The sequence below is a fragment of the Procambarus clarkii genome, chromosome 7, assembly GCF_040958095.1.
Source record: "Procambarus clarkii isolate CNS0578487 chromosome 7, FALCON_Pclarkii_2.0, whole genome shotgun sequence".
Classification (NCBI taxonomy): Eukaryota; Metazoa; Arthropoda; class Malacostraca; order Decapoda; family Cambaridae; genus Procambarus; species Procambarus clarkii.
Genome location: NC_091156.1, coordinates 8478923 through 8493516, shown reverse-complemented (window position 1 = coordinate 8493516; position 14594 = coordinate 8478923). Strand labels below are relative to the sequence as shown.

Here is a 14594-nt window from a genome sequence, read left to right as displayed (position 1 = left end):
TTATTGAGAACAGGAAGTACATCTCAAAAGGATAGGCTATTTCTACCCTCGTCTACATAAGACGGTCCCTCAAGGGGCTCACAAACCCATACAGTACACAATTATTAATCATATTTTACATTTCACATTCCAATGGTAAACATAGCATACTGTGAGATCTCTTATTGATTATGCTCCCCCTGTCATTTCTTGTGTTGGTAAAGGCAGACTAAACAAGTTGAAGAAAGTACAAAAAGAAACCATGAGAATAATTCCAAGATTATTCTCATGGCCTAAAAGAAGACTATTACTGAGATAATGATGATATGATTGAATTTAAAAAGCATTGAGGATACTCAGAATTTCAGAGATAAATGAAGCTTCAGCGATTAAATTGATGAGAAGCGAGGGAGCATATGAATTAATCCTCTCACTTCAAAAGGTGGGAAGAAATGAATAATGCATGTGAAGGCATAATAAGATCCTTATGTTTTAATGTTACAAAGCATGATGTCCTTCAAGAATGTATTTCATTGCCAAAGAAACATTTAACACACGGGAGGAATACAACGTAGATGCAGTAATTTTTCCCTCTGTTCTCAGACTCTTAACTGTCCATAGCTTCTTTAAATTCATTTTTTTGTATACCATTTTTCCTGAGCCTCTCCGTCAAAATTTTCCACCACACTGCCATCATTAGTGGATAGTTCATTTTCCTGAGACTCTTCCATCCTCTTCCTTACTTTCTTCCCTCTCCTTTTCATTCCCCACTTCAATCTCCACTACACGCTATTTGTTTGCCATGGCTAATCTTTCTAGAGCTTCAATCCTCTTGTCCAACGTTTTTTTTTTTTAGGTATTCCAAGATCTGTATATCGACCGCAGAATCCAAAACGCTGCCCTACACCTCAACACCACGAGGATTCACTTTTTCGGCTTCGTTTTTTACTGCCTTACGGGCTATTCATGCCCGTGCCACCTCTAGGGTGGCTTAATCTTTATCAATCAATCCTACTGCCATTAGGCTGTGCGTAATCGGCGCAGTGCCCTTCTCCCAAAAGTTGGTCATAGAGACTTTCGATGTCTGTCCATTGTTTCTTCCTGTTTCCTGCAGTACGATCTTGCCTTCTTTCGCATCTTCGTTTACTCTGCTTATGGGTGCCTGCTTGGAATTTCTCACGCGGGGCTTCATGGGACATAGAGAGGAACCAGCATTGTGGATGCCTCGACAATTGCAACAAGATGACAAAAAAAAAATCAATCCTAGCTCTACTGTCGCGAGTCATGCTTTTTCATGCGTCGGGTGAAAACAAAATCATAGACGGTGTAACTTTTTATTAATTTAAATTCATAAAATATTTGCAGCTGCAAGTTGCATGGAATGTTGTGCAACTGCAATTGCTAGTAAAGTGCAACTGAAGTTGCTGGAAATTACTGCAGCTTCGCGGTTGCTGGAAAGTTGCAACTGAAGTTGTAAGAAAATTGCAACTGCGAGGATTGACTGGGCGTCAATCCTTAACTGTAGCCTCTGTTTACCCAACATTAAAATGGGTACTAAACGATTTGGCGGGTCGTATTCCGGGGAACATAGGATCAAGGACTTGCCCGAAACGCTATGCGTGCTAGTGGCTGTACAAGAATGTAAGAACTCTTTGTATATATAAATAAAACGATAACAAAAAACTGTTTAGTCGGGACTCCTGGGGGTGTGGCTGGACGGGGCCCCGGGGGTGTGGCTGAACTAACTCTGGGGGTGATGGGGGGGGGTTCAGGGCGCCGGAGGTGTGGCTGGTCTAACTCCGGGGTGTGGGTGGTCAGGGCTCCGGGGGTGAGGGTGGGTGTCAGGACCCCGGGGGTGTGGCTGGTCAGGACCCCAGGGGTGTGGCTGGTCTTGCTCCAGGGGTGAGGGTGGGTGTCAGGACCCCGAGGGTGTGGCTGGTGGGGGCCCCAGGGTGGTGGCTGGAGGGAGCCCCGGGGTGTGGCTGGAGGGGGCCCCAGGATGGTGGTGGTGGTGGGAGCGTGGTGGTTGCTGGGGCCCGCGTGGCCTTGTTTACCTCCAGTCTGGGTCTGGGGTCCACTGGCGTCCAGCAGGGCACTCGTGTCTCCCTCCCAGGCTTGGTAAAGTATCTATATAGAAGGTGCTCCTTTATTAGATTATAAATAATTAGTTTATTATCACCCTTATAACTTTATTGTGGAATATGGCGGAAAGATTAGTCACACAGTGGGCTGAATTACACTGGCAATTTACATATATGAACTAGTCTTATTAAGTTTCATTTTGCCCCAAATTTGTAATAAAATTACAAGGGTAATAATCTAAATCAATGTAATTACAATACTGTAAGCAGTGTTGTGGTACATGGTAATAAGATAAGAAACTTGCTGATAGTGCAAGCTTTATACAAACAGGATGTGCATTGCTGTATTTAGGATGTTATGTAAAGGTCATTTACTCCTACAGTATTTAAAAAAAAAGGATCTGTAATTTGGGCATAACAAAAGACATAGTTAACTTTAGACTACACAGTAATGTGATTTATATTTGGATATTAAATGATTGTTAAGAGTTAAAATTGTGGTCAGCCCATCACATTTTCTCATGTGCAAATTTATATAATTATATATATATATACATATATATAATATACTGTATATATACAGTACATTCAAGGCAAGATAAACTTAAGCCCAGCCTAGTCAAATAGGGTGTAAGACCTGAGCAAACTTTGGCCTGTATGTGACATAGCTGCTCTTTAAACAAACTTAACTCAACCCATTTTAAACTAACAAAATGGAGAGATATAATTGTGTTTTATATATGGTGTGCACGAGGTGTCATAATTTTAATGCTGACATGTTTTAGACCTTTGCTTACCTATCAAATCTAAATTGAATTAAACTTTCATTTTACTCACAAAATTGGTACATAGACAAAAAAGCAAAAATAACGTGGCTGAAATTTAGTCACCCAGGGAGCCGGTCGGCCGAGCGGACAGCACGCTGGACTTGTGATCCTGTGGTCCCAGGTTCGATCCCAGGAGCCGGCAAGAAACAATGGGCAGAGTTTCTTTCACCCTATGCCCCTGTTACCTAGCAGTAAAATAGGTACCTGGGTGTTAGTCAGCTGTCACGGGCTGCTTCCTGGGAGTGGAGGCCTGGTCGAGGACCGGGCCGCGGGGATACTAAAGCCCCGAAATCATCTCAAGATAACCCAACCCACTAGGGTTGGAGAAAGCAAGCGCAACTTGCAAGAGAAAGCGATAAATAGGAAAGCAAGAGCAAATGCTAGCAAGAGAATGTGATAAATAGGCTAATGCCTATTTATCACATTCAAATGTGATAAATAAGACATATAAATGCATATAAATGTGATAAATAGGCATTAGCCTAGTTATCACATTTATATGCAAAGAACTGTCGACCAAACTCGTACGTTATTTTCCCCTCCCTTTCAACACAAGTGTTGTACGATTGGGTGAGGGCGCCATGCTCTAAATCTTCTGCTGATCCTGGGAACTTGACTTGAAAAAGAAGAGGGAGACCTTTGTGAGCTGCACTTTGAATGTACACTTAAGATGAGATTCACTGACCTATCTCTGGATTTGTGTGAAAGATAATTATCTTGTAATTCATAGGAAAACAATACACATATTGCTGCAGTTTTCAATTTTTTACACGTGTGAACAACCTTTTTCTCAATCATTATCAAGAGGAAAGACAGAAATCATCTTCATTTGAAAATATAATTTGTGTGTTTATTTAAAGTTTGACCCCAAGGCAGAGGTCTCACATTTAGAGAAATAAATTTCATTATCTAAATTGGCTTTAAAAATAACATTATCTTCACCCTCATATTTGTTCATATTTCCTCAGTTTATATTTTGCTTTTTCAACATTGTCAATTGTTTATTTTTTGTGTTTACAAATATAGATGAATTTTTATGATTAATAAATACTGTATATGTTTTTGAAGTTAGTAAATTCTGTGTATATAATATATTATATAAAAAATTTTATACAGGGGGTTCCTTGTATGATGTGACTTGAGACATAACAATTATTTAAAGGAAATTATTATGTAATTTTTGCTCGAGAAATTATGCTCTCGGACGTAGGTTCGAACCCTCGTCATGGCCCTTGTGGATTTGTTCATTATTTAAAGGGTTCCAGAAGGGTAAAAAGGTTGAGAAATGCTGCATTAGAAATAAGTACAGTACTTCATTACATTCAATGCTTGTTTTATTAAGCATTGTCTCTACTTTTTTATTTACTACAAAGCCACAAATGTTGCAAAAAATATGAGATACAGTATTTTAATCCGCCAAGAATGTACAAAATTTTCTCAAGCGTCCAGAGACAGGGGACTTTACCCAACTAATGTACTTAATTTACAGTCCTGTACTTGAAATTATGTTAAACTGAACTAAATAAGTAATTTTTTTTCAGTGAGCAAGATGACTGGAAAGGTTGACATGAAGGTTGTTATGCTTGGGCAAGCATCTTGTGGCAAGACAAGTCTTGTTGAGCGTTTTATATATAATCGCTTTAACACAAACTACCAGACTACCATAGGTACTTATTATGTATCCCTGGTAAGGGTACCTTATTATTCTTTTTATTTTTCTTAATTTCCATACAATATTTGAAGTACAGTATGCCTTTGCTGATCAGCTTACAACTCTTAATACTTTAAAGTAGTACACAGATCCAATTTTTTGTTGACATTCTTATGCCCTACTCAAAATCTAATTGTTGTACAGTATAGATACTGCATTGGATTTTATCTGCATAGAACCTTTCAAAGTGCCATTGTCCTTATATGACTTTGCTTAAGCATTTGCTTCTACTACCATTAACTTCAGGCAACAGAGTTTGTACCTGATGAGATTTGACTAGTAATGTGTTGCAATTGATTATTGAGTTTCTAGGTTAACATTGGCAGTCATATCATGTCACTGGAAATCAGTAATACTTAGCCTGTGAACCTACTCAAGAACCTCTATTCATTTTGACTGGATTTACTGACAATCTTGTTGTCAAGTGCCTGTGATGTCAATGTCTGTATTTCTTGCCTGCTTGACTTATGGGCAGTGAAGAAGATATTCCTATGGTAGCAACAGAATGAATGTGCCCAGAAAATAGCTTTTTTACAAGCTCATTATAAACTTCTTTATTTTTTCTTTTAAAGGTGCAGCATTTGGTGCTCGTTGTGTAGATGTACAAGGAAAGCAGATTTGTGTTGGCCTGTGGGACACAGCAGGAAGTGAACGATATGAAGCAATGAGCCGTATATATTACAGGGATGCAAAGGCAGCAGTCATTTGTTATGATGTAACAAATGCAGAGAGGTTAGTCAATTATACAGTATATACTGGGGGTCCCCAACTTACAACAGGGATGCATTCCTAATTTCATGTCATAAGGTGATTGGTCAGTACTTAGAACACAATTTCACAGGCACAATGTTATACTTGGAAGATTGGTTCCTGAACCAGTAAAGATTTACTTTTCTGGGCTGTAGATGTTGATATCTGCTTGATGTCCTGATGATGCAACTGATATATAACTGACAGTGATAAAGCAAGTATCACATAGGCCAATAGGCCTTCTGCATCTTCCTTAAAATTCTTATGTTCTTATGATGGCATTAGTTGCCTTTTCTTAGGCTCCAGACAGGAGTGTTGACATTGGTGCAGTCCCATGGTAGTGGTCAGTTGTTAGTGGAGGCTGTGTGATCTAACTTCTTGGTGGATTGTTTGCTGAGTTGTTTGCTACATTGTTTACTTTCTGTTAACCTTGCAGTTCTCTGTTTTGCTTCACTTTCTTTTTGGGGGTTTGATTCATTGGTGAGGGTGATCATGAATCCCCTGCTCCACTCTGAGAGGAACTGGCTTTGGCCTTTGATCTCTGGCAGGCTTTTAAGGACTCACAAGCTATGATGTGACTTATAGATGTGGCACTATCTCAGTGTGGCTAGAAAAACTGGGAGCCATTGAGGTCCAATCAGAAAGAGATGTTTCATTACACTCAACTCTGGTTTATTCTCAATGATGTTGAGAAGTATGACTACTGATTCACTGTAGTCAGTGACTGCAATTACATTAGCATCTATGTTAAGATGGCATTAGATGGCTTGGTTCACAATTTTGTCTCTGGCCTAGAGACAGTAGTTGCGTGCACCTTGATTGTTGACTTGAGGATGCTGTCTTTCAAAGCAGTGAGAACCAGATTCTGCAAACAAAAAATTAAGAGTTTCACCATGGCTCTGCAAACTGAGAGCCAATCAGAATTCTGAATTGCTATGAATTCATTCTTTTTGAATCGGCAGCACACTGGCTGCTCGATTCAGGTGAGGCACGTCAGATTTTTCATCTCTTTCATGGTTCTGACTATAGTACTGTACTGTAATTTTCTTGCATTTGACTCATCACTAATTCTTAGGTGTCATAGTGACTTACTTACACTAGGAATATAAAAGAGTATCAAAGAAAACACAAGAAATTTAGAGAAGTTTCTTGTGTTTAGTTCACTGAACAACAGCTACAGTACTGAGAAACTGACTCATCTATTATGCATGTTTAAGTTTGAGTGCCAAACAAACAATCGATTGCCAATCATGAACACAACATTCGAGTGCCAAAGTGGTCAAGTTGGGAACCATTCAAGTACTGTACCAAGGTTCTTCTGTATATATAGTGTGCATTCAGTTGATACTGTATTGTGGCTTCATGATCTGATATTTGGTTGCATTTTTCCCTTTACTGAAATATATAATTTACTATTATGTTCACATTTATTTTTCATTACAATCTTTTTATTTTTATTATGCCCTAACCAGCGCTGATCGTGCCAAATTTTGGGTGGGAGAAGTGCAGAAACACGAAGAAGATTGTAGAATATTTCTCTGTGGCACAAAAGTTGATTTAGTGAGTGATAAGTCTCAGTTACGGCAAGTTGACTACCATGATCTCTCTGATTATGCTGAGGAGGTAAGGCTTCTTGTTTTATTAATTTGAGTGACATTGTCATATTACTGTACATTATCTGTGAATATTTGTCACTGCCTATGCAACTACACTGCATAGTTGTCATTTTTTACTTACACATCCTTGCATTTTGACTATATATTTTACTGTTATTTGCCAATATACTTAGGTCAAATTGGCACTTGGCACTTAGGTCATATTGTATCACTTTAATGTTGAATAAAGTCGCTTGTACTCAGATTGTAGCCGTTCATTGGACACCATTGTTCAGTGAAACAAAACAAAACAAAAATCACTATAACATCTACCTATTTACCACAGTGACATGTAATTATTGCAGATATCCTCAAATAAACATTTGGGGAAAATATTTGTAAGAAACATTTTCTATATTAAAAGAATATCAAGTTCTATATTAAGAGAATATAGAGTTCTTTATGAGAATCATAAAAAAAATATATGTATATCATCAAAGTAAAGATTTTTTAGCCCTCAAAGTGAGGTTATCATTATACTTTGATTCACAGTGATTCATAGCTATCATGCATTCATTTAAACTATTATTGTCAGGGATTTATATAAGTTGTTAGCCTTTCAAGATTTTGTGCATTGCTAAATGTACTTTTCTTAGCTATCAAATTTGTATGCTCTCTTATGGTAGGATATGCTGTGTCATAACCAGAATCATGAACAGCTGGGCAGAATGACATTCTGGAACAGGCACTAGAGCAAGCTTTTCAAATGGGCACTGCAGGGCCACTATAAGAAAAACTCCATCTAGCCCAGAATGACTGACAGAGGTACAAACTAACAACTGTACTGAGGTGTGCATTTAAAAGTGCACACTTCAGAAGTTAGTTGTGTGGCATTTGATGTGGAAGACTTATTTTATGACTGATCACCATTAGTCATATTTGTACCATACAGTATTTATAGTACCATCAGTAAATGATACTGTATTAGCTTAAGGTGTTGTGTTGCATTTGGTAGGTCATTGATGTACTGTATATGAGAAAGAGGTGTGGGCCACGTATACTGTCCAGTGGAATGGAAGTATTAATTGGCGCTCTGGGAGAAGTAGAATTCACAGAAACATACTGGTGCTTGTCACCGAGGTAAAATAAGATTGTATATTGAAGGGAGACTGGAGATGGGTCAGCTTTGGTAGGCAGTACAACCTGTGGTGGTGTGCACCCTCACACAGCTGGCTAGTGATTACTACTGATGCACACTCAATTCTGCAATGACTTGTACCATGTAGTAATGGTATGACAGTCTTCTCCAACAAAGAGTCTAAGAAGGGAACCACAACTGTTGATTCAGGCAGCTGGGGACTTTAGGATTGCTGTAATTTAACTGGAATTGGTGTGACTTGGATGAACATTATAATCTTTGGCTCAGATATTTAGAGGCATCCACCACTTGGCATTGTCAACACAAGTATGAATTCTCCTTTGGGAATGCAGTTCCCTACTTTATTTCAAATGGTTTTCTTTTCTTTTTTTTCATGAACACTCAGAATTAAGTAGTTTGTATTTGCCTCTTCTTCTGGTAACAAAAGTGACACTACTCTTGCACAATCTGGCCCCCCCTGTACATGGCCATAAAGGCACCTAAGAGTCCCAAAATACCCCCTGAATCCTTTCTCTACATTCAGACTAATTGAGGATAGATTTTCTGTTATTTCTTGTTTATCAAATAGGCTGATATTATCAATGCTGGTAGTGGGGCATTTGAGTGATACCTCACAGGCCATTTCTAAGCCAGTTTAATAAGAATGTGTCTTTGATCACAGAATTTGAATACTCATTATATGCGATGCAGAAATCACCACATCATTACTTGGTTTTCCTCGGGGACCAGCCGCTCCTTAGTGGAGCACAAGCTGCCCAAGATTTACCTTTGCATCCCCAGTGTGTGGCATTGGGTAGGCCATATTGCTGAATTCCTTGCCGTTGGCAAGCATTGCTGGTTCCTTATTCCCTGGTATGTCTATTTCTGGTGGACATTTACTATGTTCCCTTCAACTTTCATCATGCATTATTCTGCAATACAGCCGAGTTCTATCCCTTTGTTATTTTCTTCAGCTTAATATTCTTACCTTTAGGAGCAACTAAATGTGATTGGTCTGAAATATAACTTTTAGTGAATATGAAAATTACCTTTCTGAGCAGAATTGTTTAGCTGCTCCCAATCCTTCTTGTAAATTTTTGGCTCTGCTATGAGCAGATTGTAAGAGTTTTGTGTGTATGTACAGCAGTCTGATTCTTGGAAAACTGAGGTGTACATTGTGAGGCTGTCTGGTAGTAGTCAGTACTGTATATGAAGCTCAGGCATCAAACAAGCCGTTATGATAGCCCTCTGTTGGTATTCACTTGTAATTGTATTACTTTAGAAAGTCATCCTGCCTGACTGTTAATGAAGATCTTGGTCATATGACTCGCCTGATCTTTATCTTAGAGAGCAACTGAATGATGCTACTCAAAAATGTATTTTTCATATTTACTCAAAAGTAATATTTGTTCAGAATTTTTTCTTATTGTACAGTAAAGTTTCTGCTGGAAGGAAGCCCCTTCGGCTCCCCGGAGCTATCTGGACTGATACGGAGAATTAGCTTTGGGTATCAGTCAATGTACATAGAGTTCTAAGCCTACCGGGGATCATGAGCCAGAACCTCGCCAGTCCCAGAGAGGCACGAGGAGCAATGGCCTATAGAGACACCTTATATGGTATGACTGCTATTGACTGGGTCAGGCACCCAGAAAGATAGGTGCCCCAAAACACCCCTCATTCTGGTTAAGAATTGCTACCACAGCCAAAATAAGGGGATAGAACTCCCTATGAAAAGATGTTTTGGAAACTTCCCTCTAACAGATCCTTTATTATATGCTCATGTGTCAGAAAAGTGTCATAGAATGATTATATCTGAAAAGGTGAAAGGTTTGAACTCGCTTGAAAATGTGTAATATTCGTTGAAAAAACAAATCTCCCTTTCTATTTAGGTTGCAGTACTGAAACTTGGAACAATTGCAGCCCTTTTCATATACAACTAGTCAAAAAATATTGGTTGACATTGAACAACTTTTTAGAAAACTAAACTCATGCCCCCCTTCATGGGGGAGTTCTATCCCCCTTGTTTTGGCTGTGGTAGCAATTCTTAACCAGAATGGGGGGTGTTTTGGGGTGCCTGTCTTTCTGGGTGCCCGACCCGGTCGATGGCAGACATAGAGTACTTCTAAATTCTATATAAGGTGTCTCTATAGGTCATTGCTCCCCGTGCCTCTCTGAGGGGGACCAGGTTCAGGCTCGTGGTCCTTGGTAGGCCTAGAACTCCATGTACAGTACATTGACTGATGTCCAAAGCTAATATTCCGTATCAGCCCAGATAGTTCTGGGGAGCCTCCGGGTCTCACCCAGAAAATGGCGTTTCATTACATTCAATGCTGGTTATTTGAGGTAAATTATTCATTTTTTGCATAATAGGTTGGTGCAAAAGTATTTGAAACATCAAGCAAGACGGGAAAAAATGTTGAAGAGTTGTTCAACTGTGTTGTTGAAGACTTTGCACTTAGAAATGAAGATGTTATTGCCACATTACAAGATTCAGTTATCACCCTGCATAACAAGACGACGAGGAAGAAGTGTTGCTGACTGACAACTAGTGTCTTATGCTGTGATATTATTAGCACATGTCTACGCTAGTGTTTATTAAATGAATTTAATAAAATGTTGTTATTCACACATTTCAGTAAGCTGCCAGTGTTATATGGTAAGTAATCCATGTTATGTTGTAGAAGTATATATTTTTAAGTATATATATATATTTATGTTGTGTTCTATTCTTGATTGAGGTTGCATATAAATTTAAATTGTATTTTGCTTCATTTTAAATTTACAGTTTTTTTTTTAAATATTGACCTTCATAGCAACATTTTTTGCTGCTATACAGGTCAATATTGCAGGTTTTTAAAATTGCTCTCAATTTTAGGATTACAGTTCAAGTTATACACAAAGCTGCCTGTGATGTACAACTTGCAAATGTTTATATGTCCATTTTGTAATAAGTGCCTTTCTCTATGAATTTATTGATATATCTTCACCCATTTCACCTTACTATCAAACAGAATTTTCCCCAAGCAATGCACTCTCCAACAGTGCTTCATATCACCCAGAACATTTTAATTACAGTCTTGAAATGTATTAACACAACAATGCTGGAATAAGCATCTTAAACAAAATTCTATTTCTTGTAGATCAAGTCTCTCATTAAATTGTTGCCTGTATCTATTGACTAGATTCACAACACTGTACAGTATGTCCATTAATCATGGTCCATAATAAATCTGCACATCTGGGTCAGTGCTGAAAAGTTTGTTCTGAGATGGTCAGATTTTCTACGTAAATTTTACCCCCACACTGAACTGTACCATATTAGATACCTTTCGGTGAGTTTGGAATGAATCCCTTTCCCTGACCCTTTGGTTAGTAGGGGTTGCCATCTGGTGGTTGTCAGATAAGTGTTTGTTGTGGTTTTAATAGGTTGTTTGGTGGCCGTCATTGCCAAATATCTTTCAGGGGAGGCTTGAGTGATTTGTGATGCCTCTTAATGTTATTGAATGTGATTTGCTTTGATTTATATGATTCATGTGTTATCTTAATCTTCCCACTTCATTGAGGAGACATGACAGAATTTGAAAAGTACTTGTCCCAAGCGGATACAGAAGTCTTCCAATGCCTACTGTCATCATAATGTCCTAGGGATGGATCGTTCTGTATGCTAAGGGACTACACTCAGCACTATTATTATTATAATTTTTGTTTAATATTTTTAGTAAATAAGACTCAAAAGTCCTACGAGTTCAGTCTAAATGTAATTTCTCGTGATAAATTGGTGATTAGGATTAACATTTTAATTTGCATGAAAATGAATTTTGACAAATTTCATTATGTTTCATTTGGGAACAGATGATGGATTTTGAGGGTAGGTCAACATTCTTCAGTCACAGCTGAAATCATTTCAGATACTGTATTCTTGCTGGGTCATACTGGTGCTATTAGGTAGAGAAATACTCAGTCCAGCCCAGAATGCCCATTGGAAGTTTCATTCATTATCCAAGCTCTTCAGACCTGCTTGGCTTCACTGCATCCATAAAGTAGTGCTCACTAACTGCCAATTTGCCTGCTTAGTCACTACTCCCAATTACTATTAGGTAGCAGCATTGACACCAACATGGGGTTTCTTGACTTGAGCCGCTTTGCATTTTTCCTGTCTCGTCCCCATGCCACTTAAGACAGTGAAATTCAGTAAAGTGACAATTTTCATCTTTTGAAACTGTGACACCATGCAGTGGGCTTATGTTATTTTGAAACACTTCATGCTACATAGTCTTCCTGGCTTGGTGCCTTCTTTTGAGTCTTACATTTGGAAGGTAACCGCTTGCTGGATATGTGTGATGACATGAGAGGTGATATCAGAGAACCACAACTCAAGTCAATAGTGACAAAGCATGGCAAAATGCCTGAAACTGCAGCTTTTAAACATGTACTGAATATGCGTACCCCTGTACTACACAGAGAACAGTAGGCCTGGTTGATGATTGTCTGTCAATATAGATAGTTAGCATTTTTGTTGTAGTTGACATGTTGCCTGCAAAATATTAATTATGATTAAAAGTTCCATTTTCTATTGTATTTATACACTGCCTGGCACATTTTATAAACAGTATGGCTTTGGCTTATAATATAATTGATGACTGAATTACCAAACAGGGAAGTTCAGCTGCCTCACCCTCTCTCTCAGCAGGTCTTCTCTATATGCCTTTTGGATATAGAGATGGCCATCAGTTCTGCAAGTTCTGTATAGAACTCACTTTTTATTTTTGTATTGTAAAGGACACTTCATTGAGGTGATGAAATGGAATGATATTTATAAGCAAATAGTCATTATAATGTGCTTTACCAGAACGGGTTTAAGTTCTCTTGGTTCCATTGTCAACAATATCTCTTAAAATTTGTCATGGTGAACACTTCATTGGCATGTACTGTATACTTATTGTATATGTACATGTACTATATGTACCAAGATTGTTTAAACTTACATGATTGTTTAAGGTTACGTGAACAAATTCTTGTTTATGTGATTGTCAACTTCAGGGATGTAAATTTTCTGCATATCCATAGATTTATTCAGAATTCATGATCTAGGGTGATTTTGCGATTCTGTTTTACACGCTAATAAAAAATGCAATTTATGGTGTATTGGTAAGTCTAAGTTGCATTCTTCTTTTACAACCTTGAAAGAGTGTACATTTTAACTCATAATTGGTGTACTGTATTGCATTTTCAATGTAATATGATGGTGATGGTAATTGATATGAAGAGGCCTGTTCGAGGACCGGGCCGCGGGAACGCTAAGCCCCGAAAGCATCTCGAACCAACCAACCATCTCAAGGTATGGTTGTGGATGTCAGAAAGTAAGTAGGGAATTCAGTGTTATTCTTCATATGGGTTGTATTATGTTACTTGTAGAAGGCAATATCAAAAGTTCTGTAAAAGATATTTGATAAGTGGATCACGTTTAGCCACTTCCATATTATATCCAGTAAATGGGTTGTGTCAAGCTTAGATTGATCACTACACATTGGTGGTGCTATTTGTTATATAGATAAAAAGTATTTTGTATTGTTGTGTTTCACTTTAGTGAATTGAAGAAACCTCTTTGCAAGATAACAATACTATATTACACACAAAAAATCACAAATAGGACACCATGATCTAAACAACTCATCCTGCTGATAAGATCCTGATAAGATTTTTGTAGCTTTTTGGACGATCGTACAAATATCGACATGATGGACAAATTGTAAGTAGAATTTTCTAGTTTATGTAGTCCGGAAAATATAAATCTCAAACCAAACTTAAATATTCCTAGGCCTAGTATAGCACATACAGTACATGTACTATATTAGGCCTCGGAAAGTGTGTATTAGGCCTAAGATGGTTAGGTTTCATTAGCAACATAAATAGAAAATTTTTCTGCTTGTCCAAATTCTGTAATACAGAAGTTTACTTTCTATTGGTCCATTATGAGCATATTTGTATGAGCGACTATATATTCACTATAAGAACTTTCATTTTAAAAGGATGGGTAACATCCTCTTAAAAATATTAGTAACAGTTGATTGACAGTTGAGAGGCGGGCCGCAAGAGCAGACCTCAGATTCAGATTCAGATTCAGATGTTTATTCAGGTAAGGTATATACATACAAGTGATGTTACATTAATGGATTGATATATAGAACCCCCGCAACTCAACTAGGTGAGTACACACACACACACACACACACACACACACACACACTCACTCACTCACACACACTCACTCTCACACACTCACTCTCACACACTCACTCTCACACACACACTCACACACACACACACACTCACACACTCACACACTCACTCTCACACTCACTCTCACACTCACTCTCACACACTCACTCTCACACTCACTCTCACACTCACTCTCACACTCACTCTCACACTCACTCACACTCACTCACACACTCACTCACACACTCACTCACACACTCACACACTCACTCTCACACACTCTCACACACTCTC

The 14594-nt window shown here is 38.3% G+C and overlaps 1 protein-coding gene across 3 annotated transcripts; it reads left to right on the top strand.

The window, feature by feature from the left end:
- Positions 1–1480: 1480 nt before the first annotated feature.
- LOC123761311 (ras-related protein Rab-24) lies at positions 1481–13649 on the top strand. 3 transcript variants are annotated; one of them, XM_069312450.1, is made up of 5 exons: positions 1481–1620; positions 4429–4554; positions 5171–5330; positions 6821–6971; positions 10452–13649. In XM_069312450.1, the coding sequence occupies exons 1-5, from the start codon at positions 1527–1529 to the stop codon at positions 10617–10619; spliced, it is 699 nt and encodes a 232-aa protein (XP_069168551.1). In that variant the 5' UTR covers positions 1481–1526; the 3' UTR covers positions 10620–13649. The 3 variants fall into 3 exon arrangements, with proteins under 3 accessions (XP_069168551.1, XP_045603210.1, XP_045603209.1); XM_045747254.2 differs by lacking the exon at positions 1481–1620 and adding an exon at positions 1941–2097; XM_045747253.2 differs by lacking the exon at positions 1481–1620 and adding an exon at positions 2001–2117.
- Positions 13650–14594: the final 945 nt, after the last annotated feature.